The sequence below is a fragment of the Schistocerca americana genome, chromosome 1 (assembly GCF_021461395.2).
Source record: "Schistocerca americana isolate TAMUIC-IGC-003095 chromosome 1, iqSchAmer2.1, whole genome shotgun sequence".
In the NCBI taxonomy this organism is placed as follows: domain Eukaryota; kingdom Metazoa; phylum Arthropoda; class Insecta; order Orthoptera; family Acrididae; genus Schistocerca; species Schistocerca americana.
Window position 1 is genome coordinate 307,733,283 of NC_060119.1, and position 24,939 is coordinate 307,758,221.

At 45.8% G+C, this 24,939-nt stretch overlaps 1 protein-coding gene across 1 annotated transcript in view; it reads left to right on the plus strand.

The window, feature by feature from the left end:
- Positions 1-24,939, plus strand: part of LOC124545542 (alpha-1A adrenergic receptor-like) — an 82,152-nt gene that overhangs the window by 5,521 nt on the left and 51,692 nt on the right. The window contains exon 2 of the mRNA XM_047124511.1: positions 4,966-5,102. Within this exon, the coding sequence (XP_046980467.1) occupies positions 4,966-5,102 (137 nt within the window). The remainder of the gene's footprint in view (positions 1-4,965; positions 5,103-24,939) is intronic.

The following is a 24,939-nucleotide window of genomic DNA, read 5'->3' on the forward strand; positions in this document are numbered from 1 at the left end:
AATAGGGAACTAGCTCACTCGATGTGGCAACTACTATTTGATAGGTCAGCCTCTTTTTACGCAATGAAATGTACAACAGTTATTAATTATTTACTACATCTGACTTGAAAGAACGTTCTTGTTGCTGTAACTTCTTTCACGTAATATCTCTATTGCCTGTCTACATACGCACAGATTCGTCCCTTGTCCTTTGTTAAATGGTATGTCGTGCTTTATTGTAATAGCAATAGTTTGCACTACACTTGCACAATCATGTAAAAAGCCTTTCATCTCTCTGTGACTGTGCCCTGGTGAAAATAACGTCAAGTTCCGGTTTGACGGTTTGACAGTTCCACGTGGCCCAGTCACGCTACTCCCTGGCCAGCGTGCCCTGCAGCCGCTGTCTGAGTCACGCAAGTCACCTCGCCACAGCGTGTGCAATTCAACCGCTACGCTTAACCAAAACTATCACTTCAGCTCATTTAAAAATATCCCGTGTCACAGCGTCGAGTGTAAATGATATTCCGAGAGGAAGAGTTTATCGCAGAGAGGAAACACTGGTGTAAATTACATACTGAATGCACGACGACTGTTAGGATTTTTTGAATACAGATCAGAAGCGTTGAAGGGTATTTCACTAGCACGTCTCAAGCAGTTAGTGTATAATGGTAACGAATTCTGTCCTTGTTATGTGACTGTAAACGAAGCTGTCATTCACTATTATACATAGCGGATCTCCACAAGTGGCCCATCGAGACCATCCGACAGCCGCGTCGTTCTCAGATGAGAATACGGATAGGAGGGGCGTGTGGCCTGCACACCGCTCTCCCGGTCGTTATGATGATTTTCTTTGACCCCCCCGCCGGCCGGTGTGGCCGTGCGGTTCTAAACGCGTCAGTTTGGAACCGCGTGACCGCTACGGTCGCAGGTTCGAATCCTGCCTCGGGCATCGATATGTGTGATGTCCTTAGGTTAGTTAGGTTTAAGTAGTTCTAAGTTCTAGGGGACTGATGACCTCAGTAGTTAAGTCCCATAGTGCTCAGAGCCATTTGAACCATTTTGACCGCCGCGCTACTATTCGGTCGAGTACCTCCTCAATTGGTACCACGAGGCTGAGTGTACCGCGAAAAATGACAACAGCGCATCGCAGCCTGGAGGGTCACCCATCCAAGTGCCGGCCACGCCAGTCAGCAAGGCCGTTGCCCACCATTACACATAGGAGACAAAAATGTAGTCATGTTAGAAATTCTTTAACTGTAAGTGCACCGCACAAATAATAACTCTCTTTGTTGGCCGAAAAAGGTTGGCGATATTTTATTTGGACCCATTATATGTTTTGAAAAGGCTCAATCAGTGACTGACAGGTATTACACAACGCCCGTGTACCATTTGACAGTGGGTTGCACTCGAAGTGAAATATGTCAAAAAAGATTTTGCATCTCCTCGGTTCCCAGAGTTCCGGAACCCATACAGAAAATTGGAACAGAGATCAACATAAACATCACTTCCGCCCTTTTTATCGCTCACTGAAACCACACGTAGCATGTTGTACCACCATACAGCGAGATCTTCAGAGATGGCGGTCCGGATTTCTGTACACACCGGTACCTCTGATTCCCACAGGTTCATCAAGGCGCTGTTGGTCCAGATTGTCCCACTTCTGAACGGCGACTCGCCGCAGATCCCGCAGAGTGGTTGGTGGGTCACGTCGTCCATAAACAGCCCTTTCCAATCTATCCCAGGCATGTTCGATAGGATTCATGTCTAGAGAACATGCTGGCCCCTCTAGACGAGCGAAGTCGTTATCCTGAAGGGAGTCATTCACGAGATGTGCACAATGGGGGGTGCGAATTGTCGAGCATGAAGACGAATGCTTCGCCAATATGCTGCCGATATGGCTGCACTATCGGTCAGAGGATGACATACACGTATCGTACAGCCATTACGGCGCCTTCCATGACCACCAGTGGCGTACGTCGGCGCCACATAACGCCACTCCAAAACAGCATGGAACTCCAACTTGCAGCACTCGCTGGACAGTGTGTCCAAGGGGTTCAGCCTGACCGCGTTGCCTCCAAACATGTCTCTGTCGATTGTCTGGTTGAAAGTACATGCGACACTCACTGGTGAAAAGAACGTCATGCCAAATCTGAGCGGTCCATTCGGTATGTTCTTGGGCCCATCTGTACCGCACTATATGGTGTCGTGCTTGCAAAGATGGACCTCGCCATGGACGTCGGGAAGTTGTGCATCATGCAGCCTATTGCGCACACCTTGAGTCGTAACACGACGTCCTGTGGCTGCACGAAAAGCATTATTAAACATGGTGGCGTTGCTGTCAGGGTTCCTCCGAGCCATAATCCGTAGGTAGTGGTTAGCCACTGCAGTAGTGGCCCTTGGCGCCCTGAACGAGGCATGTCATTGACAGTTCCTGTCTCTCTGTATCTCCTCCATGTGAGAACAACAACGCAATGGTTCACTCTAAGACTCCTGGACACTTCCCTTGTTGAGAGCCCTTCCTGGTACAGAGTAAGAATGAGGACGCCATCGAACCGCTGTATTGACGTACTAGGCATGGTAGAACTACAGACAACACAAGCCGTGTACCTCCTTCTTGGTGAAATGACTGGAACTGATTGGCTGTCGGACCCCCTCCGTCCAATAGGCGCTGCTTGTGCATGGTTGTTTACATTTTTGGGCGGGTTTAGTGACATCTGACAACAGTCAAAGGGACTGTGTCTGTGATACAATATCCACTGTCAACGTCTATCTTCATTTCTGGGAACCGGGGTGATGCAAAACGTTTTTTGATGTGTGTAGATTAGCACTGAATGGATAATGCTGCTGCCCTGATGTTGTCGGTTACGAAACAAATGCGCAGCACTTGGGCATTGAAATAGTTTCCAAATGGTTCTGTTCCTAATTTTCGGCATAAGAACGGGCAAGACTGACTGAGTGGATGAAGAAATACTGGCAAAGGTACTCAAGAAGTGAAGACAGTTGTGTAAATTTAGCTTGTAGGCAGTTGAATGAATGTAACTGAGTATTGAGCAGGGCTGACAGGGTTAATGGGAACAAATGAGAGGTAATTACCAGTTGCGATTGCACATTACTACCAAGGGAAGCCTCCCAATAACGTGAGTCAGAACCACGGGATTGGATCCGTATTAATTTATTTCTGCACTTGGTAATCGAAATAGTTTCTGATTCTGTATCCCAAGTTTGGTCTCATGTAACTTGTTTCCATTTAAAAACATTATGAAAAGAATGTTACTGGGGAAATAATTTTCGTTGAAGTGGGAAGTCACTTCGTACAAGAACTTGATCAAAATGTTAAATGAGAAAAGTTTTTCTTTGTGGAAAAAAGTTTTTTCTTTGTGAAGAAAATGATTACGATACCAGTGGACAAAACGCATTAATACATTACTTGCCATTAAAACTGCTACGCCAAGAAGAAATGCAGATGATAAACGGGTATTCATTGGACAAATATATTATAATAGAACTGACATCTCATTACATTTTCACACAATTTGGGTGGATGGATCCTGAGAAATCAGTACCCAGAACAACCACCTCTGGCCGTAATAACGACCTTGATACGGCTGGGCATTGAGTCAAATAGAGCTTGGATAGCGTGTACAGGTACAGCTGCCCATGCAGCTTCAACACTATACCACAGTTCATCAAGAGTAGTGACTGGCGTATAGTGACGAGCCAGTTGCTCGGCCACCATTGACCAGACGTATTCAATTGGTGATAGATCTGGAGAACGTGCTGGCCAGGGCAGCAGTCGAACATTTTTTGTATCCAGAAAGGCCCGTACGCGACCTGCAACGTGCGGTCGTGCATTATCCTGTTGAAATGTAGGGTTTCGCAGGGATCGAATGAAGGGTAGAGCCACGGGTCGTAACACATCTGAAATGTAACGTCCACTGTTCAAAGTGCCGTCAGTGCGAACAAGAGGTGACCGAGACGTGTAACCAATGGCGCCAGTATGGCGATGACGAATACACGCTTCCAATGTGCGTTCACCGCGATGTCACCAAACCCGTTTGCGACCATCATGATGCTGTAAACAGAACCTGAATTCATCCGAAGAAATGACGTTTTGCCATTCGTGCACCCAGGTTCGTCGTTGAGTACACCATCACAGGCGCTCCTGTCCGTGATGCAGCGTCAGGGGTAACCGCAACCATGGTCTCCGAGCTGATAGTCCATGCTGCTGCAAACGTCGTCGAACTGTTCGTGCAGATGGTTGTTGTTTTGCAAACGTCCCCATCTGTTGACTCAGGGATCGAGACGTGGTTGCACGATCCGTTACACCCATGCGGATAAGATGCCTGTCATCTCGACTGCTAGTGATACGAGGCCGTTGGGATCCAGCACGGCGTTCTGTATTACCCTCCTGAACCCACCGATTCCATATTCTGCTAGTCATTGGATCTCGACCAACGCGAGAAGTAATGTCCCGATACGATAAACCGCAATCGCGATATGCTACAATCCGACCTTTATCAAAGTCGGAAACGTGATGATACGCATTTCTCCTCATTACACGAGGCATCGCAACACCGGTTCACCAGACAACGCCGGCCAACTGCTGTTTGTGTATGAGAAATCGGTTGAAAACTTTCCTCATGTCGGCACGTTGTAGGTGTCGCCACCGGCGCCAACCTTGTGCGAATGCTCTGGGAAGCTAATCATTTGCATATCACAGCATCTTCTTCCTGTCGGTTAAATTTCATGTCTGTAGCACGTCATCTTCGTGGTGTATCAATCTTAATGGCCAGTAGTGTATCAGTCGGGAGTATGTTGACTGCACGTTTTTTTTTTCTAAGGAAGGTATTGTGAACAAGACTTGTTAGTTCACTCTGGCCTTTAACGTATTCTTGCTGACAGCTTAGATGTACACATTGTGGGCGCCATGGCTGCAGCTGCGATGTGTACAGGTTACGTTAGGCGGAGCCTCTGTGTTGTGTGCAGGGTGGGCGGCGTGTCTGGACTGTAGAAGCGCTTCTGGCTGCGGCTCTGGCTCTGGAACTGGAAGTGGATGCCACAACGCACCGTGTGCCGCCTCTTCCAGATGCCTGCAGGCCTGCTGGGACCTGCACTGCCAACAGGTATAGCCTGCTCAGCTCTCTCTCTCTCTCTGTCTCTCTCTGTCTCTCTCTCTCTCTTTCTTTTACGCTAACGGTATATTTACTTTTTTAGCTGGGAGAACAGGCTAATTCGAATAACACATTCGATGTGACATGCATCCAAGTATTATCGGTTGCAGACATACAGCTGTTAGAATGTAACCCCAAGAAATCCTGGCAGGTGCTGTTAAGAAAAGGCGACTACTTAATCTCAATGTTGATTATCATAAATTATGTCTCAGTGCACATACGCATTTACTTGACAACACCGGGTGTAGACCCTCTGATGTCGCCTTGGCAGAACTATTTGTAATCCTAATGATTATTTCTTCTCTTGTATTTATTTCTTCTTTGTATACCTGGCCTTTCGACTAAATACAAAGGGATATTTGGTAGCAAAGAAGCTGACATTTTTTGATCATCCATCTTGTGGGGAGCGATAGGCTTAGATCATGTACTGTCTGACAAATGAAGTATTCAGGCGCCACGTCTTGCTAGGACAATATACTCATCTTTGCAACCAAAGGAACTTACTCCAGTAATACTGGAAGCTCATTTGCTAGACAGACTCGGTATTGGAGCCCTGTAAGGCGATGAGGTTCTGCGACAGACACAGTCAACTAATTGTCTTAACACATCACACCACACATTTACAGAGAAATTTATATATCTGAGTGGGTCTGTTGGACAGAGCACCCACCACTCGGATATATGCATTTCTATACGAGCGCGACGGCTCCTTGACGTCTGCTTCAGTGCGGATGCATTAGTATTGGCCGAACTCCTACGACAATCAGTAACTTGCGAGTACAGGGTTAATGGACGAGGGACGCTGCATTATAGTGTCCGATGAGTTGAGGAGTTGGGTTGGGCTGATGGCCTACGCAGCCTTACTTCAGCAGGCGAGCAGAATTGGCGTGCTGTGTGTTTCTGCATGCAGCACGAACACGCTCGACGTGTTTACTTCTTCCTTACGACACTAATGTGACGCTGTAGCGCGACAAGATCGTGGCGAATCAACCCCGAAAATCAAAACTGAAATTTGGTTTCTAGAAACGACTTTGGTAGGCCAAAAGCACCCGATGTCGGACGCTTTTTAAACGGAGAGGCCAAGATCCCAGCTGCCACATTGATAGCATTCACTTTTCGATCGTAAGTAACATGGTCTATTTGAAACTTACTAACGACGCTACATGCAGTTGGAAACGTTGTCATCGTCGAGGTTGATCGTACTGGACTGGGACTGCGGACACCATGCATATCCGAAATACCCTTCGCATTCCAGCAGCAGAAGCTGTGGTACAGTACAAAAAGATGTGGCAGATAAGTGGCCCCTATTTAAAAGATATCCAGTCCTCAATAGGGTACTCAAGTTACACAACGAACTTTGACGATCCGTACCGTCATACCAAAAAGGAGGCTGCTGTGGTCATAGGTATTTATGATAGCCAACCTAAAATGTGTTCTAAATGTGGCGAGGAAGGTCACTTACGTCCTGAGTACCTCCAAGATTACATCACGCAACATCCACTGCAGCACGTGGCGCGTTCACCAACACCGCCAATCCTCTGAGTAACTTACTCAGTGGCCCTCACGACGTCTGTGTCTGTCCAGATGCAGTGGACCGACGTTGCAGTACATCCGCCACTCTCTGGAGACTGACACCTGCCTGATCAGTCAAATTGGCCAGTGGCAGAACTGTGTACGATGTCATCAGTACTACTGAACACCGCATGCGTCGCCAACAACACCATGGCAATCGATAGACTTATCGTACCAACAGAAGCCTTTGTGCTGGTGAGGTGTGAGTCAATGCCATCGACCAACACGGAAGGCCACGAATGAAAACAGCGTTCACCCTAACGCAGAAAGCAACACCACAGAACCGTGTTAGAACATGGCAGGTCCCACTCGGAGCTGGAATAAGAGCTGATTCGGCAGTACGCCGACCATGAGGCTGAAACCATTGCCACTGGCTCTACCCCTGTAGAACAGACAGCAGGGTGAGCGGAACCCGTCTTCCAGTCCTCTGTGACGAAGAATAATCAGCGAGAAGGTTCCAGTGCAGGCTGCGAAACCACTCAGTCCCTTCTATCAACTTGAACAGCCTTTTGCATCCACTCCATGGATGACGTCGAAACGAGTCAGAAGGCTGGTCCGCGATCTGCTGAGTGGTGAACAACACCAGAAGCACCCGCGGTCGGCGGGGTGTGACGTCACACGTGATGCCGCTTCTCTCTACCATCACCTTGGTTAGCCATGCCCAACCACTTCACTCCCAGACTTACTGCCTGGCCAAGATGAATATCAACATGGTTAGCTTCGCTGCCAAGATCCAACTGCTGATGGAAGTGGCGTTATATTCACCTGATGGACCCACAGACATCGACTTGGCGATTTTAAAGCGTGACGGTATCGAAGCCATTGAAGCCAACATCACATACCTCCCCTCCACATGGGAATTAGCAGTCGTGGCACTTGACACCCAAATCGTTAATGTCTATACACCATAGGGCACCACCAAACGCTGTGACGGGGCTAGATTCTACTCAGCTAATTTAGCCCCCTTTTCCAAGGACAAAAAGAACACAGCGCCTTTGTTGGAGATTTTAATTGCATTCTCCATCCAGAGGACCAAATCGCACACTATACCCCTTGCCTGGAACTGAGTATTCTGATTCACGATCTTCATTTATGCGATAAGGCGACAGTATGAACACACTCATCTTAGAAGTCATTCAGCGAGTTGAATTGGTCGCATATACGTGTCACAAGATCTTACACAGGGAATGGTGGCCACAGAACAACGGCCTCTGGCCTTCTTTGATGACAGTGGGTACATCTGTCCTCAAAAAAGCTTGCATAATAATGATCGTTTGAGAATGAACATAACACACCTCCAGGCGCTATACTCCCGTCAGCAATTTGCCGAACCGTGAGCCTACTGTGAACATCACCACTCTCTATACAACTCTACTTTGGCGTGGTGCCTCCTCTGCTCCGAATTGGCAATACACAAGGCACTTATGCAGTTTGGCAAGGACATGGCTGCGTGGCTGTGGCAGACCCTGGACTTCTACTACGCGACGCTCAGAGATCTCGATACTCTACCCCCATCGCCAGACAGACATCGAAAACGGCACCAAATGAAGGCTCACAAACTATCGTTGACGAAGCCCCGATTACAAGGCGCCGCGCCATAGTCTACTCGCGATGACACAATTGAACGGCAGCATAGGTATTCATCATGCACCACATTGTGAAAAATACGCTCCGACACCGCCGACAGTTAATGACATGCCTTACGACGTGAGACAATCACTCCTGCACGATGCAAGCAACCAATGTAAAAGACATGGAGGGTGATTTTCGTCGTCTTTACCAGGAAATAAATACACTCCTGGAAATGGAAAAAAGAACACATTGACACCGGTGTGTCAGACCCACCATACTTGCTCCGGACACTGCGAGAGGGCTGTACAAGCAATGATCACACGCACGGCACAGCGGACACACCAGGAACCGCGGTGTTGGCCGTCGAATGGCGCTAGCTGCGCAGCATTTGTGCACCGCCGCCGTCAGTGTCAGCCAGTTTGCCGTGGCATACGGAGCTCCATCGCAGTCTTTAACACTGGTAGCATGCCGCGACAGCGCGGACGTGAACCGTATGTGCAGTTGACGGACTTTGAGCGTGGGCGTATAGTGGGCATGCGGGAGGCCGGGTGGACGTACCGCCGAATTGCTCAACACGTGGGGCGTGAGGTCTCCACAGTACATCGATGTTGTCGCCAGTGGTCGGCGGAAGGTGCACGTGCCCGTCGACCTGGGACCGGACCGCAGCGACGCACGGATGCACGCCAAGACCGTAGGATCCTAGGCAGTGCCGTAGGGGACCGCACCGCCACTTCCCAGCAAATTAGGGCCACTGTTGCTCCTGGGGTATCGGCGAGGACCATTCGCAACCGTCTCCATGAAGCTGGGCTACGGTCCCGCACACCGTTAGGCCGTCTTCCGCTCACGCCCCAACATCGTGCAGCCCGCCTCCAGTGGTGTCGCGACAGGCGTCAATGGAGGGACGAATGGAGACGTGTCGTCTTCAGCGATGAGAGTCGCTTCTGCCTTGGTGCCAATGATGGTCGTATACGTGTTTGGCGCCATGCAGGTGAGCGCCACAATCAGGACTGCATACGACCGAGGCACACAGTGCCAACACCCGGCATCATGGTGTGGGGAGCGATCTCCTACACTGGCCGTACACCACTGGTGATCGTCGAGGGGACACTGAATAGTGCACGGTACATCCAAACCGTCATCGAACCTATCGTTCTACCACTCCTAGACCGGCAAGGGAACTTGCTGTTCCAACAGGACAATGCACGTCCGCATGTATCCCGTGCCACCCAACGTGCTCTAGAAGGTGTAAGTCAACTACCCCGGCCAGCAAGATCTCCGGATCTGTCCCCCATTGAGCATGTTTGGGACTGGATGAAGCGTCGTCTCACGCGGTCTGCGCGTCCAGCACGAACGCTGGTCCAACTGAGGCGCCAGGTGGAAATGGCATAGCAAGCCGTTCCACAGGACTACATCCAGCATCTCTACGATCGTCTCCATGGGAGAATAGCAGCCTGCATTGCTGCGAAAGGTGGATATACACTGTACTAGTGCCGACATTGTGCATGCTCTGTTGCCTTTGTCTATGTGCCTGTGGTTCTGTCAGTGTGATCATGTGATGTATCTGACCCCAGGAATGTGTCAATAAAGTTTTCCCTTCCTGGGACAATGAATTCACGGTGTTCTTATTTCAGTTTCCAGGAGTGTAGACGGCACGACCACTCACTGTGAAAGCTGTGCTTAACAGGCACTATTGACAAGGCAACAGAGATCGCAATAATGGAGAGGAGATGGCGGATGCTTTGGACGAAGGTGCAGTCCATAAATCTCCAGGACCCAACGGATTACCAGTCGAGTTAAAACTACGCGACGTGCCGTCACGATCCACTGGTGGGTTACATTGTTCTAAGGACCCATGTTGCCGGTCTGTACAGTACCACCTATTTTGGTGGAAGGACTTCTCATACTGGCACATAAGCCAACCTGACGGCAATCGGTCAGTGTCCATTGGCCACTTCCAATGTTGAACGCTGACTACAAGATCTTCGCCACCCTTTTGGCAGACCACATTAAGAAGACTTTACCAATAATCCTCGCCCCAGAACAGACATCTTAGTCACAGGCTACCTGGTATCACCCTGAGGGGCATCACCTTCCCTGTGGGGCGCACGCCGACGATCTGTTACTGCTGGTTCACAGTGTACTAAGCTGGATCTAGTGAGATGGACAGGCTGTGGGCAGTATTGTGAACTACACTATGAGATCAAAAGTATGTGGCCTGGGTGAAAATGACTTTTAAGTGGCGCCCTCCGCCGGTAATGCTGGAGTTCAATGTGGTGTTGGCCCACCCTTAGCCTTGATGACAGCTTCCACTCTAGCAGGTGTACGTTCAATCAGGTGATGGAATGTTTCTTGGGGAATGGTAGTCCATTCTTCAGAGAGCTCTACACTGAGGAGAGATATCGATGTCGGTCGGTGAGGCCGGGCGCAAAACATCCCAAAGGTGTTATATAGAGTCAGGACTGTGCAGGCCAGTCCATTACATGGATGTTATTGTCGTGTAACCACTCCACCACAGGCCATACATTGTGAGCAGGTTCTCGATCGTGTTCAAAGATGGAATCACCATCCCCGAATTGTTCTTCGACAGTGGGAAGCAAGAAGGTGCTTGAAACATCAGTGTAGGCTTGTACTGTGGTAGTGCTAGCAAAACAACAAGGGGTGCAAACCCCCTCCATGAAAAACACGACCGCACCTTAACATCACTGCCTGTTTTACTGATTGCACTAAACACGCTGGCAGATGATGTTCACCGGGCATTCGCAGTACCCACACCCTGCCATCGGACTGCCACATTGTGTGCCGTGATTTGTCACTCTACACAACGTTTTTCTACTCTTCAGTCGTCCAATGTTTACGCTCCTTACATCAAGAGAGGCGTCATTTGGCATTTACCAGCGTGATGTGTGGTTATGAGCAGCCAGTCGACGATGAAATACAAGTTTTCTCACCTCCCGCCTAACTGTCATAGTATACTGCAGTGGCTCCTGATGCAATCTGGAATTCCTGTGTGATGGTCTGAATAGATGTCTGCCGATTACACATTACAATCGTCTTCAACTATCGGTTGTCTCTGTCAGTCAACAGACGATATCGGGCTGTACGCTTTTGTGCTGTACGTGTCCCTTCACGTTTCCAGTTCACTATCACTTCGGAAGCAGTGGACCAAGGGATGTTTAGGAGTGCGGAAATCTCGCGTACAGGCGTATGACACAAGTGACACCCAATCACTTGACCACGTTCGAAGTATGTGAGTTCCGCGGAGCGCCCCATTCTGCTCTGTCACGATGTCTAATGACTACGGAAGTCGTTGGTATTGGGTACCTCCAGTAGGTGGCAGCACAATGCACCTAATATGAAAAACGTATGTTTTTGGGGGTGTCCGGATACTTTCGATCGCATAGTGTTAAGTCGGAGGCGCTGGATATCGGGCGCTGTCGCCCCTTTGCCGCCAGTTGTTGAACTAGGATATTTCGGAGTCATGTATACAAAGGATGTGAGCAGAATGGCCGCGGCGAACTATCGACGGTCACTACAGATGATGCCCCAGAACCTGCTCTGGGACTTATACCAGCTGCATCGTGTGGAATACGTGAACGTCGACCTGGCGTCGACACTCAATCACGTGGCACTAATCCTCCCCCTACTGGCAGTGACGGGTCGCAGGTGGCCTTTGCTTATTTCCTATTCGATTAAAAGACGTTATGACACTCTCATCCTCCCCATGTGTGATGTAGGGCTGGGATTGGTTAATATCCGTGCATGGGGAGCTGCCCTTTACATGAGTAACACGTGGAATCGATGGACCAGTCAACAGGTCTCGCTCAAGCGTCGTCTATTGGAGATACTGATGGCGATCTCACACGTCTCTGCAACTACATATACATGATTACTCTGCAATTCACAATTAAGTGCCTGGCAGAGGATTCATTGAACCACCTTTAAGTTACTTCTCTACCGTTCCACTCTCAAACAGCGTGCGGGAAAAACGAGCACTTAATCTTCTGTGCGAGCTCTGATTTCTCTTATTTTATTATGACGATCATTTCTCCCTATGTCGGTGGCCGCCAATAAAATAGTTTCACACTCCGAGGAGAAAGTTGTTGATTTAAACTACACGAGAAGCTCCTGTCGCAGCAAAAAACGCCTTTGTTTTACTGGTGCCGGTGGTCCAAGTCGCGACACACTCACTTACCGACATTAATTCTGCAATGCAACTACGTGATCTCGGATCTACCCACTACGTGCCCGTTGAAGGCAAAAGATTTTTACACTACTCTTCTGCGGGCAGCTGAACATAACTTGTTAGAAACCAAATAGCTAACTATCAACTGACCACGGATGTGGACAGCGTTACACCACCACTTTCTGCCAAACACCGTGCGCGCGACGTGGTATCAAGCCCGCAACAAAAAATATGCGACGAGACACCTGCTCCACGCTATCGCATTAATGGCCTCTCCATTATTATCTGACTGTCGCTTCCTAGACAGTGACGAACATCGGTTAACGTGTGCGTCGTCGGTCGGCATTTGATGACTGACAGAAGATCTTAGCTTGTTACCTCCGCGTCACATCTGACGTGATTACACATCTAATCCTTTTGCGTCTGGATAACTATTACGTTAGACTCGCAAAATATCATGCGCTGATATAGTTCAAGGGAATGACCATCGACTACATCTTCAGCGAAGGAGAGAAAATGGAACCTGATTAGTGGTGATACCTGCAAAACGCTCACAACGCTTTTGAATACACGCAGAGGTATCATACACTCTTTGCAAATTATTTACGCAGTATTAACGTTCGTGAGCGCTTCACTAGTTGGGGAGCGCCAGGCTCAGTGTGACATTCCACGCTGCGTCATATCGAGGACAGAATGACCTAAATTGTAGGCAGTGAGAAAGCAAAGAGATTGGCCTTTTTGTGGAAAGCTGCATTCATTGAGGCATTAACAATGCTACATGAATTTGTTCTAAATGTTTTAGACAGCATTGTTGGAGACAAAAAACGGCGATGGCAGTATACAACAAAACTCCAGTATCATCATAACTACAAGAAAATTTCTTTTAGCTGAAGTAGCACCAGTAATAAACAAAGCTATTTTAGTTTATCCTAAGAGTCACATTTGCCTACCATTGTGTTTTATGGAATTTTTGGTACATTTTTATTATTTATAATCATGTTGTAAAAAATAATAACTATAGAATTTTTGGGAATAGTTGGGGGCAACGCGTCAAGAGGCATAGTTCTTTTTATACGGTAGGGTAAAATTGGCGGTGTGACGTAGGGGTAGATTTGATTTCTTCTTTTATTTTACAATTTTTAAATTTTTGATTAAAATTAGGTGGATGAGGACGTTGGTGGACTGTAAGAAAAGGATGCTTTAGACAAACGTTGTAGAGATCGAAGCATTCGGGCTCGAGTCTCGATCTGGCGCAAATCTTCAGCTTTCCCCATTGCATTACCACAATGGCTTCTGCCGCTGGAAGTCAAGAGTTTCCCACCCATCCTTTCTCTTTCCTCCACCATCCTCTATTTCGTATAAAGCACAGTGAATTGTTCTTGATGATATGTCCCCACAAAGCCACGAGGGTTTTCGTCGGACTACGGATGCGAGTTACTAGTACAATTGATATCATAATAAGTGAAAGTGGCTTAATCAAAGAGTATTAGAGGGATTACTATGTATTTTGCAAGTAGTTAACAAAAAAACTTCCATCGTCTGCCGTCACCTCCTCCTCGAAGCTGTAGAATCCGGCGTAAATGACTCAGGTAGAGATCGCAAGTAGCGTCCACCATATTCTTGTACACGACACGTTACAGGCAGAAATTGTACGTGTGCTTTTTGGAGTTTTAACGTTCTGCAAACTGAATAATGTCTTCTAATTCATCTACACTTTGCTAATTTGCACGCAAGCAGAAGTGTGACTGCTGGGAACTGCACCAGTATTTTGCAGTACAGTAAAACGTAATTAGGCACTCTGATATACTGCAATTAGAAAATCGTCTACAACGTACAGATAGCGGCAACGTTTCCAGCACAAGCCTATACACAAATAGCGTAACGGCGTACTCAGCATTTGTAAATACTTGTTCGAGTACCGACACGAGAAATGAAAACTTGTCTCTGTAACAAATACAAATTGCATGCATGTTACATGGAATTTTATATTTGGTTTAATCTATAGAACCACTTCCTAAAATACTTACTGTTCCCAGTGAAATACCCTGTGTGTATCATATAAGGGGAAAGTCACATTACGACACAGCTATTAGAACAGAAGACCTCGCATTTGAAACCATTATAATTGGTGGCAGTTCCAAAAGAAAAAAACTTTGAAAAACGGTAAAGAAAAATCTACGAATAATCTTAGGACCAAAATCTGAAAATGCAATTTGGATGACAAAGTAATCATACATTTACCTAGTTACCGAAATAAATAACAGATATTATCACCGCGGGACTGCTACGGTCGCAGATTCGAATCCTGCCTCGGGCATGGGTGTGTGTGATGTCCTTAGGTTAGTTAGGTTTAAGTAGTTCTAAGTTCTAGGGGACTTATGACCTAAGATGTTGAGTCCCATAGTGCTCAGAGCCAGCCAGCCAGATATTATCAGGAAACGGCGTTATGGGCACCTATTTAGAATGGATTACTACAAGCTCACAAGGAAAATTCCAAATTTATTCTAAGCTATGAAAAACCACAAATAAGTGTATGACTCCGCCGGATACTCTGTGAAGGACCAACGCTAGCGACCGGCCGCCGTGTCGTCCTCAGCCCACAGGCGTCACTGGGTGCGGATATTGAGGGGCATGTGGTCAGCACACCGCTCTCTCGGCCCTATGTCTCAGTTTACAAGACCGACAAATACAAGCAAGCAGAAGTTAATGAAGACCTGAAGAAACTGTTATTCTTTGAAGAAGTCTTTCAAGATAGAACAAAATTTACAATTCTAATTCACGAACACAAATTTTCTGAGAAAAACGCCTCCACTTGTCACTGTTGCTGTCATCCCACACTGGAACCAACTGTAGTGGTGTTATCGTCAACGCGACGCTAAACCCTATTTTTTCCCTCCACAGAACTGTTACAAAAACAAAATCAAATTTATTCTCTTCAGCCCAAGCTTTACTGTTTCTCAGCTTATGAATCGAATTTTGGACCTATCGATGTGCTCTCAAATAATCTAAGTAGGAAAACTTTTCCCCAATCGCATTTCATGGGGATTTGTCTGAAAATAATCAAATTCAGCAACAAATCCAAAGCTGTCAACAGCAGAGTACACACAAATTCATTGAGCATTCACAAATATACGAAGTCTAAAGTAAGGCAGAAAACCAGTAACCGAATATTTTACCGACATATAGAGAACCCGAGCAACCGAAACGAGAGTCGTTCGTCATGGATGGCTCTTTAGTTTTGGATGTCGAGGTATGAGTGCAGCCAATGAGACTCAGTTGTGGTTTCTTCATGTTCTCGATGCATGTGACGGCCGCAGGCAGTATTCAGTGCATCTCCATGAGTAATAGTAATGGAAATGAAATGAGCGTTTGGCGTCATTGGGCAAGTGGCCCCTTACGGGGCAGGTCAGGCCGCCTTGGTGCAGGTCTTATTACATTCTGCGCCGGGGCGGGGTTGATGGGACTCGTTTTGCAATTTATTTGATGTCCACCTACCTTAGTATAGCGTCCATTCACCACCCGTTGCTCTCCATTCCTAGGTACTATGTAGACGATGAGAAAAGCAGCGTTGAAGAAAATCACCGTCCATACTTACGACTACAAAGTTCGAGTAACTCATGTAACAAGATAAACCTGTAAATCTCCATTAATAACGGGCAAAGTGGGTGCTTCCTCACTTCACTGAAAATGTTTGTTTGTAGATACTAATGTTTTATTACGATCCTTTTCATTTACGGTGTCACCAAGCCCACATTTACGTTGGTAGTACATCTACTACTAGTTCGTGCAGCTTGTATCACACTTAAGACAGCCAGAAATGTGCTAAATCCTACCCGAAATATTACGAGATTCACTCAGGCAATACTCTGTTACAAAACGAGTTCACAATCGGTCCCTTTCAGTGGATTCTTCGAAAGAAGATGCTCGCCAAAATGTTCTGTAGATGCATATGGAACACGCCGTTCAGAATTATACACAAAGGCCGACCCTTTCACACGTGGTTTCTTCTGCAACTAACATTCCAAAACTTCTCAAAACTTCACCGAAATGTCCGTAATTGCATCTGCTAGCACGGCGATATAAACCGAGCGCGATTTAACCGCCATTCCTTCATCTTACGGATAATTTTTTCGGACACATTCAACATGACCTTCTTGTCCGTCAGCGACACCACGACTGACCAAATGCGGTCGCTCACAGAGCATATAACTCATTCAATTACCCGGGAAAGACTCTTCTCTTATTGGTTCATCAAAACGATGATCCAATCAAATTAACCTCTCATGATCAACTTCGCGCGCAAACCGCTTTACCCCAATCAGCATTCGCACATGCATCTACGTCATTCCATATTGCAAAAATTCACAAAATGTTCCGCAAAACCGAACGAAACGAAAATTAAAAGAAAACTATGCTTGAAATATACTTTGGAACTAAGTATCCTCTTACTATCTTTCTGGCTGCCTTATTACAAAATCAAACGCTCCTAGACATACGTCATCCACCAGTTAGGGGGATTCACCGCTTTCAGGATATCCTGGTTACGTAACACTTGCTAGTTATGGATGGTGTAATACATTATAAAATTGAAATTTGACGTGTGTCCCCACATACACACTCACATTCACTCTCATCTACTCCCACCCTAACACAAAATATAAATATCAACTTTTAAACTATTATTTTCCTTACGAAAGAAAAATTATTAAAAGTTTAGAATTAAAATTCTTTAAAAATAACTTGTGCGCACTGAGAGTGCTGTTAATATTTTCAAATAACAAAGAAACTTAAACTGTCATGCTTCCTTTCTGAATTTACTTTACTAAGTGTCGGTTAAGTACTTTTTTAATGTTTTTTTTATATTTCCAAAACTGTTAAAATTATCGCATGAAAATTTTGCACACTGTTCTTCTAAATTATAAAAGTGCGTATACCAAATTTGAAAACAAACAGATCATATTTATTATAGTAACTTAGTTTCTTAGGTGAGATGAATAGGTGATCTTTGTTCACTCCACACAGCGCAATTCTAACGGTCCGCACACCGCGACAGATGGCATTATGACGCCAGCAACGGACTACACAACGGCCGGGGCTGGAGGCTTCATTGCCAGCCTCCAATACAGCTTGACCTAACGGAATAAAACTTACTGCAAAACTCTGCAGCCGTGTAAATAGCTGCGACGTTACAATTCGACGCCACACTGGGCGATCTGCGCGCGGGATGGGGATGAAATGATGATGAAGACAACGCCCAGTCCCTGAGCGGAGAAAATCCCCGACCCAGATAGGAATTGAACCTGGGACCGTAGGACGGCAATCCGTCACGCTGCCCATTCACCTATCGGGGCGTACAGTAATAGTAATAATGATGATAATAATAATAATAATAATAATAGTGATGATAATAATGGCAATCAGTCTGGTACTTTCGCGGTCATGTACAGTCGGGGTCTAACAAGGGATAGTGATGAAATGAGTTGTATACCGATGTATTCTAGCGCAAGTCGCAAAAATAGTGTGTACTGTTGAAATCAAGTGAAGCCCCAGATGGTCTTTCTATGATACATGCATGAATGTTTCGATAAATAAGTGATCTTATTATTACATTCGTGGTGCGTGGTCTTTCGGACATGTTCGAAAGAACAGACACCACACATTCAGGGTGACAATTATTGAACTATATAAAATAAAATCGTCATAGCTTCTGAACGGTTTGCGTTAGAACGCTCAAACTTCATGGCATGATGGGAATTAGTATGCGCTGTTTGGTTTGGTTTAGCGACAAAGCCCATTTTCATCTGGATGGGCTCGTCAATAAGATAAAATGGCGCATTTGGGAAACAGAGAATCCACATTTCGCGATCGAGAAGTCCCTTCACCCTCAACGGGTGACTGTGTGGTGTGCAATGTCCAGTCACGGAATAATAGGTGCGATATTCCTTGATGGGACGGTGACTACCGAACGGTACGTAAAGGTTTTAGTAGATGATTTCATCACCGTTATCTACAGTGACCCCGATTTCGACAAAATGCGGTTCATGCAAGACGGATCTCGACCCCATCGAAGCAGGAGAGTGATGTTCTGGAGGAGCACTTTGGGGAGCGCATTCTGGCTGTGGGGTGCCAAGAGGCCACTGGCATGGGCCTCGATTAGCCACCATATTGTCTGCATCTGAGCACATGCGACTCCTTTTTATGGTGCTATATTAGAGATAAGGTGTAAAGCAGTAACTCCAAAACCATTGCTGATCTGAAAGCAGCCAGTAAAGAGGTTATCGATAGTATCGATGTTCCGACACTTCAACGGCTCATGCAGAATTTCGCTATTCGTCTGCGCCACATCATCGCCAATGATAGCAGGCATATCGAACATGTCATAACCTAAATCAGAATGTCTGTAGTGACGTTTACATGTTGAACAAAGTGTGTAGAAGCCATAGTTTGTAACTAATTTACGTTTTTTTCATATAATTCAATAATTGCCACCCTGTAAAATAGTAATTCCCCAATCTTGACGCAAGTTAATGATATCTTCAATTTGGATACACCTGAGATCTGGTCACTTTTGGCAATCATGTGAGATGCTGCGAGCAATGAGGAAAATCAACAAAGGTCGCTATGGGTGTGATGTGCAAGAACTGGAAATTTGGGTCGGACATAGGGTGCACGCTCGGATAGCCTTATCCGGCCAGTTTGCCTTCGGCAGTGTAGCAGCGCGGTCGTCTCTGTCTACGTCCTTGGAGCAGAGTTCGCGCTCGGGGTTATCTGTGTGCTTCAGCCGTCTCCCTGGGCTGTATTTCCTTTCGAAGAAGAATGGCCTACTCTTATCATAAACTGACAATGAAAGATCAGTTTTTCAAGTGAAAGTACAAGAAATCGAACATTTTCTCAGAGATCATGGTAAGATTGACTACAATGTTTTTGTGCCATTCACCTATCCATAGTGAGCAGTGTGGTGTATGTCAAGTTAATTAACAACACAGCATCTAACAGATTCTGGTCTCAAGTTCCGTCATTCAGATGGTAATATTGGTGACGTGGCTGCAGATCATGCGGGACTTGGACTGCCGGATAGCAGTGTTTCTGAACTCCCATTTGAAGTACCTCCGAAGACAGTGATCTCCATGCTCCATCCATACAGGGAGGTCATCAGCCTCAAGGCTGAGAAGTGGTTTCACTATACCATATACCTGGTCCAGAATGGAGTGCGGCAGATCTGTACTGAATTGACCAAACACATGCCATACTATTTGTAAAGGGTGGTTCATAGAATGGATTGGTAGACAGCGGCTTGCATTGTTAGCCACTCAACAGATTATAATAATACTTAGAAAGCGTTTTTTGTGAAAACATAGACTTTTATAAATTGAGCAATGCCTATTGGCATTAAAATCTCAATGGTATTTGTTGCGGGATTCTAGTGCGAGTCATTTACGAGATATGTATGAATGCATAGTTTCGCGGCCATATGAATTAATAAAATTTTCTCGGGCTTCCAGCCGCGTCAGGTGGTTAAAATCCCACGAGTTCTCATTAGTCACTGTCAAGTGGTAAAACTGACTGCTGTGTCGCCGTGGCCGCGTCGTTATATAGCCGCACTGCTGGCTGTGACGTCACTAGTGTTCTCTTCCTCGCCACATATGGTAATGTTTTCATCCCGCGTGCGTCGCGCCCGTTTTAACTCAGGCTGTGCTGAGCTGCAAACGACCGTCCTTGTTGATGGTGTTTTCAGAGATTTTTATTTCAATAGCTTCTTTCATGACGCTATCCCAAAATCCCTTCGTCCTCATAACGACAGATGTTTCGTCGAATAGAATTCGCTGTCCATTTTCTAAGGCGTGTTCTGCCACGGCTGATTTTTCATGATAGCGTAGGCGTAAGCACCTCTCGTGTTCCGTCCGGCGTTGCTCCACAGTGCGTACTGTCTGGCCGACGTAGTAGCAGCCACACTGACATGGTATCCTGTACACTCCAGGTGTTCTAAGCCCTAGATCTTCCTTCACAAGCTTCATGAGCTCTCGAATTTTTGCTAGGGGCCTGAACACCGATGAAATGTTATATCTCTGCAGGAGCCGGCTAAACTTTCCCGACACTGTACCACAGAAGGGCAAAAACACAAGTTTATTGCTTTCTTCTTCGGTGGTGTTCTCTTCTCTGTTGATGTGTTTCTTGCGTGTTACACCAGATATAGCGTGTGGCTGTACCCGTTTTCCCGGAAGACTTTTCGGAGGTGGCTCAGTTTTAGTGGCAGACTTTCAGCGTCTCAGATGACTTTCAGCGTCTGAGACAACTTTAGCACGATGGACGAGGGTATTCAGAACGCCACGTTTTTGTGCCGGATGGTGGTGGCTGAGAGCGTGCAGATACCGATCTGTGTGTGTCGGTTTCCTGTAGACACTGTGGCTGAGGTGCCCATTGGTATTTCGTCGATCGAGAACGTCAAGGAAGGGCAATGCACCATATGTCTCGACTTCCATCGTAAACTTGATGGGGACGTGAATGCTGTTCAGGTGTTCTAAGAATTGTCCCAGTTTTTCACGACCCTGCGGACAGATGATAAAAGTGTCATCGACGTAACGATAAAAGCAACTTGGCTTAGCTGGAGCCGTGTCCAAGGCGATGTCTTCAAATTTTTCCATAAAAAGGTTGGCTATGGATGTAGCTAATGGGCTTCCCATAGCCACGCCGTCCAACTGGTCGAAATACTGGCCGCCATTTAGATAATACGACGATGTCGACGTGTGCTTAAACAGTCCCACCGTTGTGCTATCAAATAGCTGGGAGAGAAGATCTATACAGTATGCATTGCGACTTGCTAGTCAGCTAGTGTGTGACGGTCCAAGCAGAAGGTCGTGAGTGGACGATGGGACTTACCAACGGAGAAAATGCCAACATGCTCATAATGTGTGGGGTGTGTAGGATTGTATGATTAGAAGACTCTACGGGGAGAATGTCTCGAAATAAGTTAGACTTCTGGAAGTTTCATGTAAGGAATAGAAGTATTCCATGGACCACGGCCACATAACCCGGAAGAATTATCATCAACAGTACCATCTGGTCGTGAAAGCCTTCATCGTATGATTAGAATTTAGTTTGTTTTTATAAGTGTATGTGCAAGATATCCCACTAGAATTCAACCATCTTGACAATTGTCTATCAACCTCTTCAACCAGTTACGTGAGATTGATAGTATGATACCTAAACAACGTAACAGAAGGAAACAAACGACGACAGGAGAGGGGGAAATTCATGTTCTTGTTGCTGTTGTAAATGATCCGCACCTTAGCTCCCATGCCATCGCATGAGGAACTGGAATGAGGAAAGCAGCGGACCTACACATTTTCCATCGACATCGCTTCCATCCGTACCACATCTCTCAGGAGCTGTATAGAAACGATTATGAGAATCGTGTCAACTTCTGCACATTGGCTTTAAGACATGATACTCCAAATGTATCACGTATCTTGTTTAGTGATGGAGCCACATTTACCAACCATGACAGGTAAACCGCCGAAACATACATTGTTGGTCTGCTGACAATCGCCATTGGCTTCGTGAGGTGGAACGTCAGAGTCCATGAAGTGTAAACGTGTGGTGTAGGATAGTGAACCATCTGCTCGTAATCCATTTTTCATAGACGGAACACTGAACGTGCGCGAGTATCGCAGCCTCCTAACAGAATATCTTCCGCGGATGATAGAAGACGTTCCTCTGCAGACCAGGAGGGACCTGTGCTACCAACATAATGGCTTTCCAGTACTATAGCATGTCTTCACGAATTGTTTCCAAGTCGTTGGTTTGGACGCAGAAGATCTGTACCTAGGCTAGTCCATTTTCACAGATTTGATGCCTGTAGACGTTTTTCTCCTTCCATGAATCATGGACCTTGCTCTTGATGCGGAGGCTAGAGTGCCTCAGCGATACAGATAGCCGTATTGTAGGTATGGAGGGATATCTGCAGTGCAACCACAATGAAAGGGTATCTGCTGAGAGGCCAGACAAACTTGTGATTTCTGAAGAGCGGCAGAAGGCTTTCAGGCTGATTGAGTAATCTGGCCTCGTAACATCAACCAAAACGGCCTTGCTGTGCTGGTGCAGCGGACGGCTGAAAGCAAGGCGAAACTACATCCGTAATTTTTCCCGAGGGCATGGAGCTCTACTGCATGGTTAAATGATGACGGTATCCTCTTGGGTAAAATATTCCGGAGGTTAACGATCTACTGACGGGGACCACTCAGGAGGACATCGTTATAAAACTGGAGTTCTACAAATCGGAGCGTGTAAGGTCAGATCGCTTATTCAGGATGGTAGGTTAAAGTTAGATATAGTGGGAATTAGTGAAATTCGGTGGCAGCAGGAACAGGACTTCTGTTCAGGTGAATAGAGGGTTATAAATACAAAAATGAAATAGAGGTAATGCAGGAGTACGTTTAATAACGAGTAAAAAAATAGGAACGCGGATAAGCTACTATGAACAGCATACTGAACGCATTGTTGTAGCAAATATAGACACGAAGTCCCCATCCCATCACAGTAGTACAAATTTACATGCCAACTAGCTTCGCAGATGACGAAGAGATTGAGGAATGTATGGCGAGATAAAAGAAATTTTTCAGATAGTTAAGGGAGTCGAAAATTTAATAGTCATGGAGGACTGGAATTCGACAGTAGGAAAAGGAAGAGAAAGGAAAGCAGTAGGTGAATACGGACTGGGGGAAAGAAATGAAAGAGGAAGCCGCCTGGCAGAATTTTACACAAAGCGTAATTTAACCATAGCTAAACTTCGTTTAAGAATCACGAGAGAAGGTTGTATACATGGAAGAGACTTCGAGGCACCGGAAGATTTCATATAGATTACATAATGGTTACACAGAGATTTAGGAACCAGATTTTAAATTGTAAGACATTTCCAGGGGCAGATGTGTACTCTGATCACAATTTCTTGGTTGTGAACTGCAGATTAAAACTGAAGAACATGTAAAAAGGCAAGAATTTAAGGAGATGGACCTGGATACGTTGGAAGAACAAGAGGTCGTAGAGGGTTTCAGAGAGAGCATTAGAGAACGATTGACAAGAACAGGGGAAGGAAAAGTTGTAGAAGAAGAATGGGTAGCCTTGAGAGATGAAATAGTGAAGGCAGCAGAGGATCAAGTAGGTAAAAAGACGAGGGCTAGTAGAAATCATTGGGTAGACAAGAGATATAGAATTTAATCGATGAAAGGTGGAAACATAAAAGTGCAATAAATGAAGCAGTCGAAATGAAATACAAAAATCTAAAAAATTACATCGAAAGGATGTGCAAATAGGCTAAGCAAGAATGGTTAGAGGTCAAATAGGCCTATAAGGATGTAGAAGCATATATCACTAGGGGTAAGGTAGAAACTGCCTGCAGGAAAATTAAAGAGACTTTTGGAGAAAAGAGAACCATCTGCATGAATATTAAGAGCTCAGATGGAAAACCAGTCCTAAGTGAAAAAGGGAAAGCAGAAAGGTGGAAGAAGAATATAGGAGGTGTATACAAGGGAGATATACTTGAGGACAATATTATGGAAATGGAAGAGGACGTAAAGGAATATGAGAAGGGAGATAAGATACTGCGTGAAGAATTTGACAAAACACTGGAAAACTTAAGTCGAAACAAAGCCCAGGGAGTAGACAACATTCCGTTAGAGCTATTGATAGTCTTTGGGCAGCCACTCATCTGGTGAGCAAGACGTATGAGACGAGGGAAATACCACCAGACTTCAAGATGAATATCATAATCCTAATTCCAATGAAAGCAGGTGCTGAAATGTGTGAAAAATACCTAACTATCAGTTAATAAGTCACAGCTGCAAAATACTAACACGAATGCTTTACAGAAGAATGGAAAAACTGACAGAAGCCGACCTTGGGAAAGATCACTTTGGATTCCGGAGAAATGCACGGACACCCGTGGCAATACTACCCCTATGACCTCTCATAGAAGGTCAGAGAAAGATTTTGACAGTGTTGACTGGAATACTCTCTTTCAAATTGTAAAGGTGACAGGGTAAAAGACGGGGAGGGAAAAGCCATTTACGATTTGTACAGAAAACAGATGCTAGTTATAAGAGTCGAGGGGCATGAAAGACAAGCAGTGGTTGAGATGGGAGTGAGACATTGTTGTAGCATATGCCTGACGTTATTCAATCTGCATATTGGGCAAGCAGTAAAGGAAACGAAAGAAAAATTTAGAGTAGGAATTAATAAAGTTCATGGAGAAGAAATAAAGGATTTGAGGTTTGCCGATGACACTGTAATTCTGTCAGAGACAGCAAAGGACAATGGTTGAAAGGAATGGACAGTATCTTGAAAGGAGGATACAAGATAAACATCAACAAAAGTAGAACGAGAATAATGATAAGTAATTTAATTAAATCAGGTGATGCTGAAAGAATTAGATAAGAAAATAAGACACTTGAAATAGATGAGTTTTGC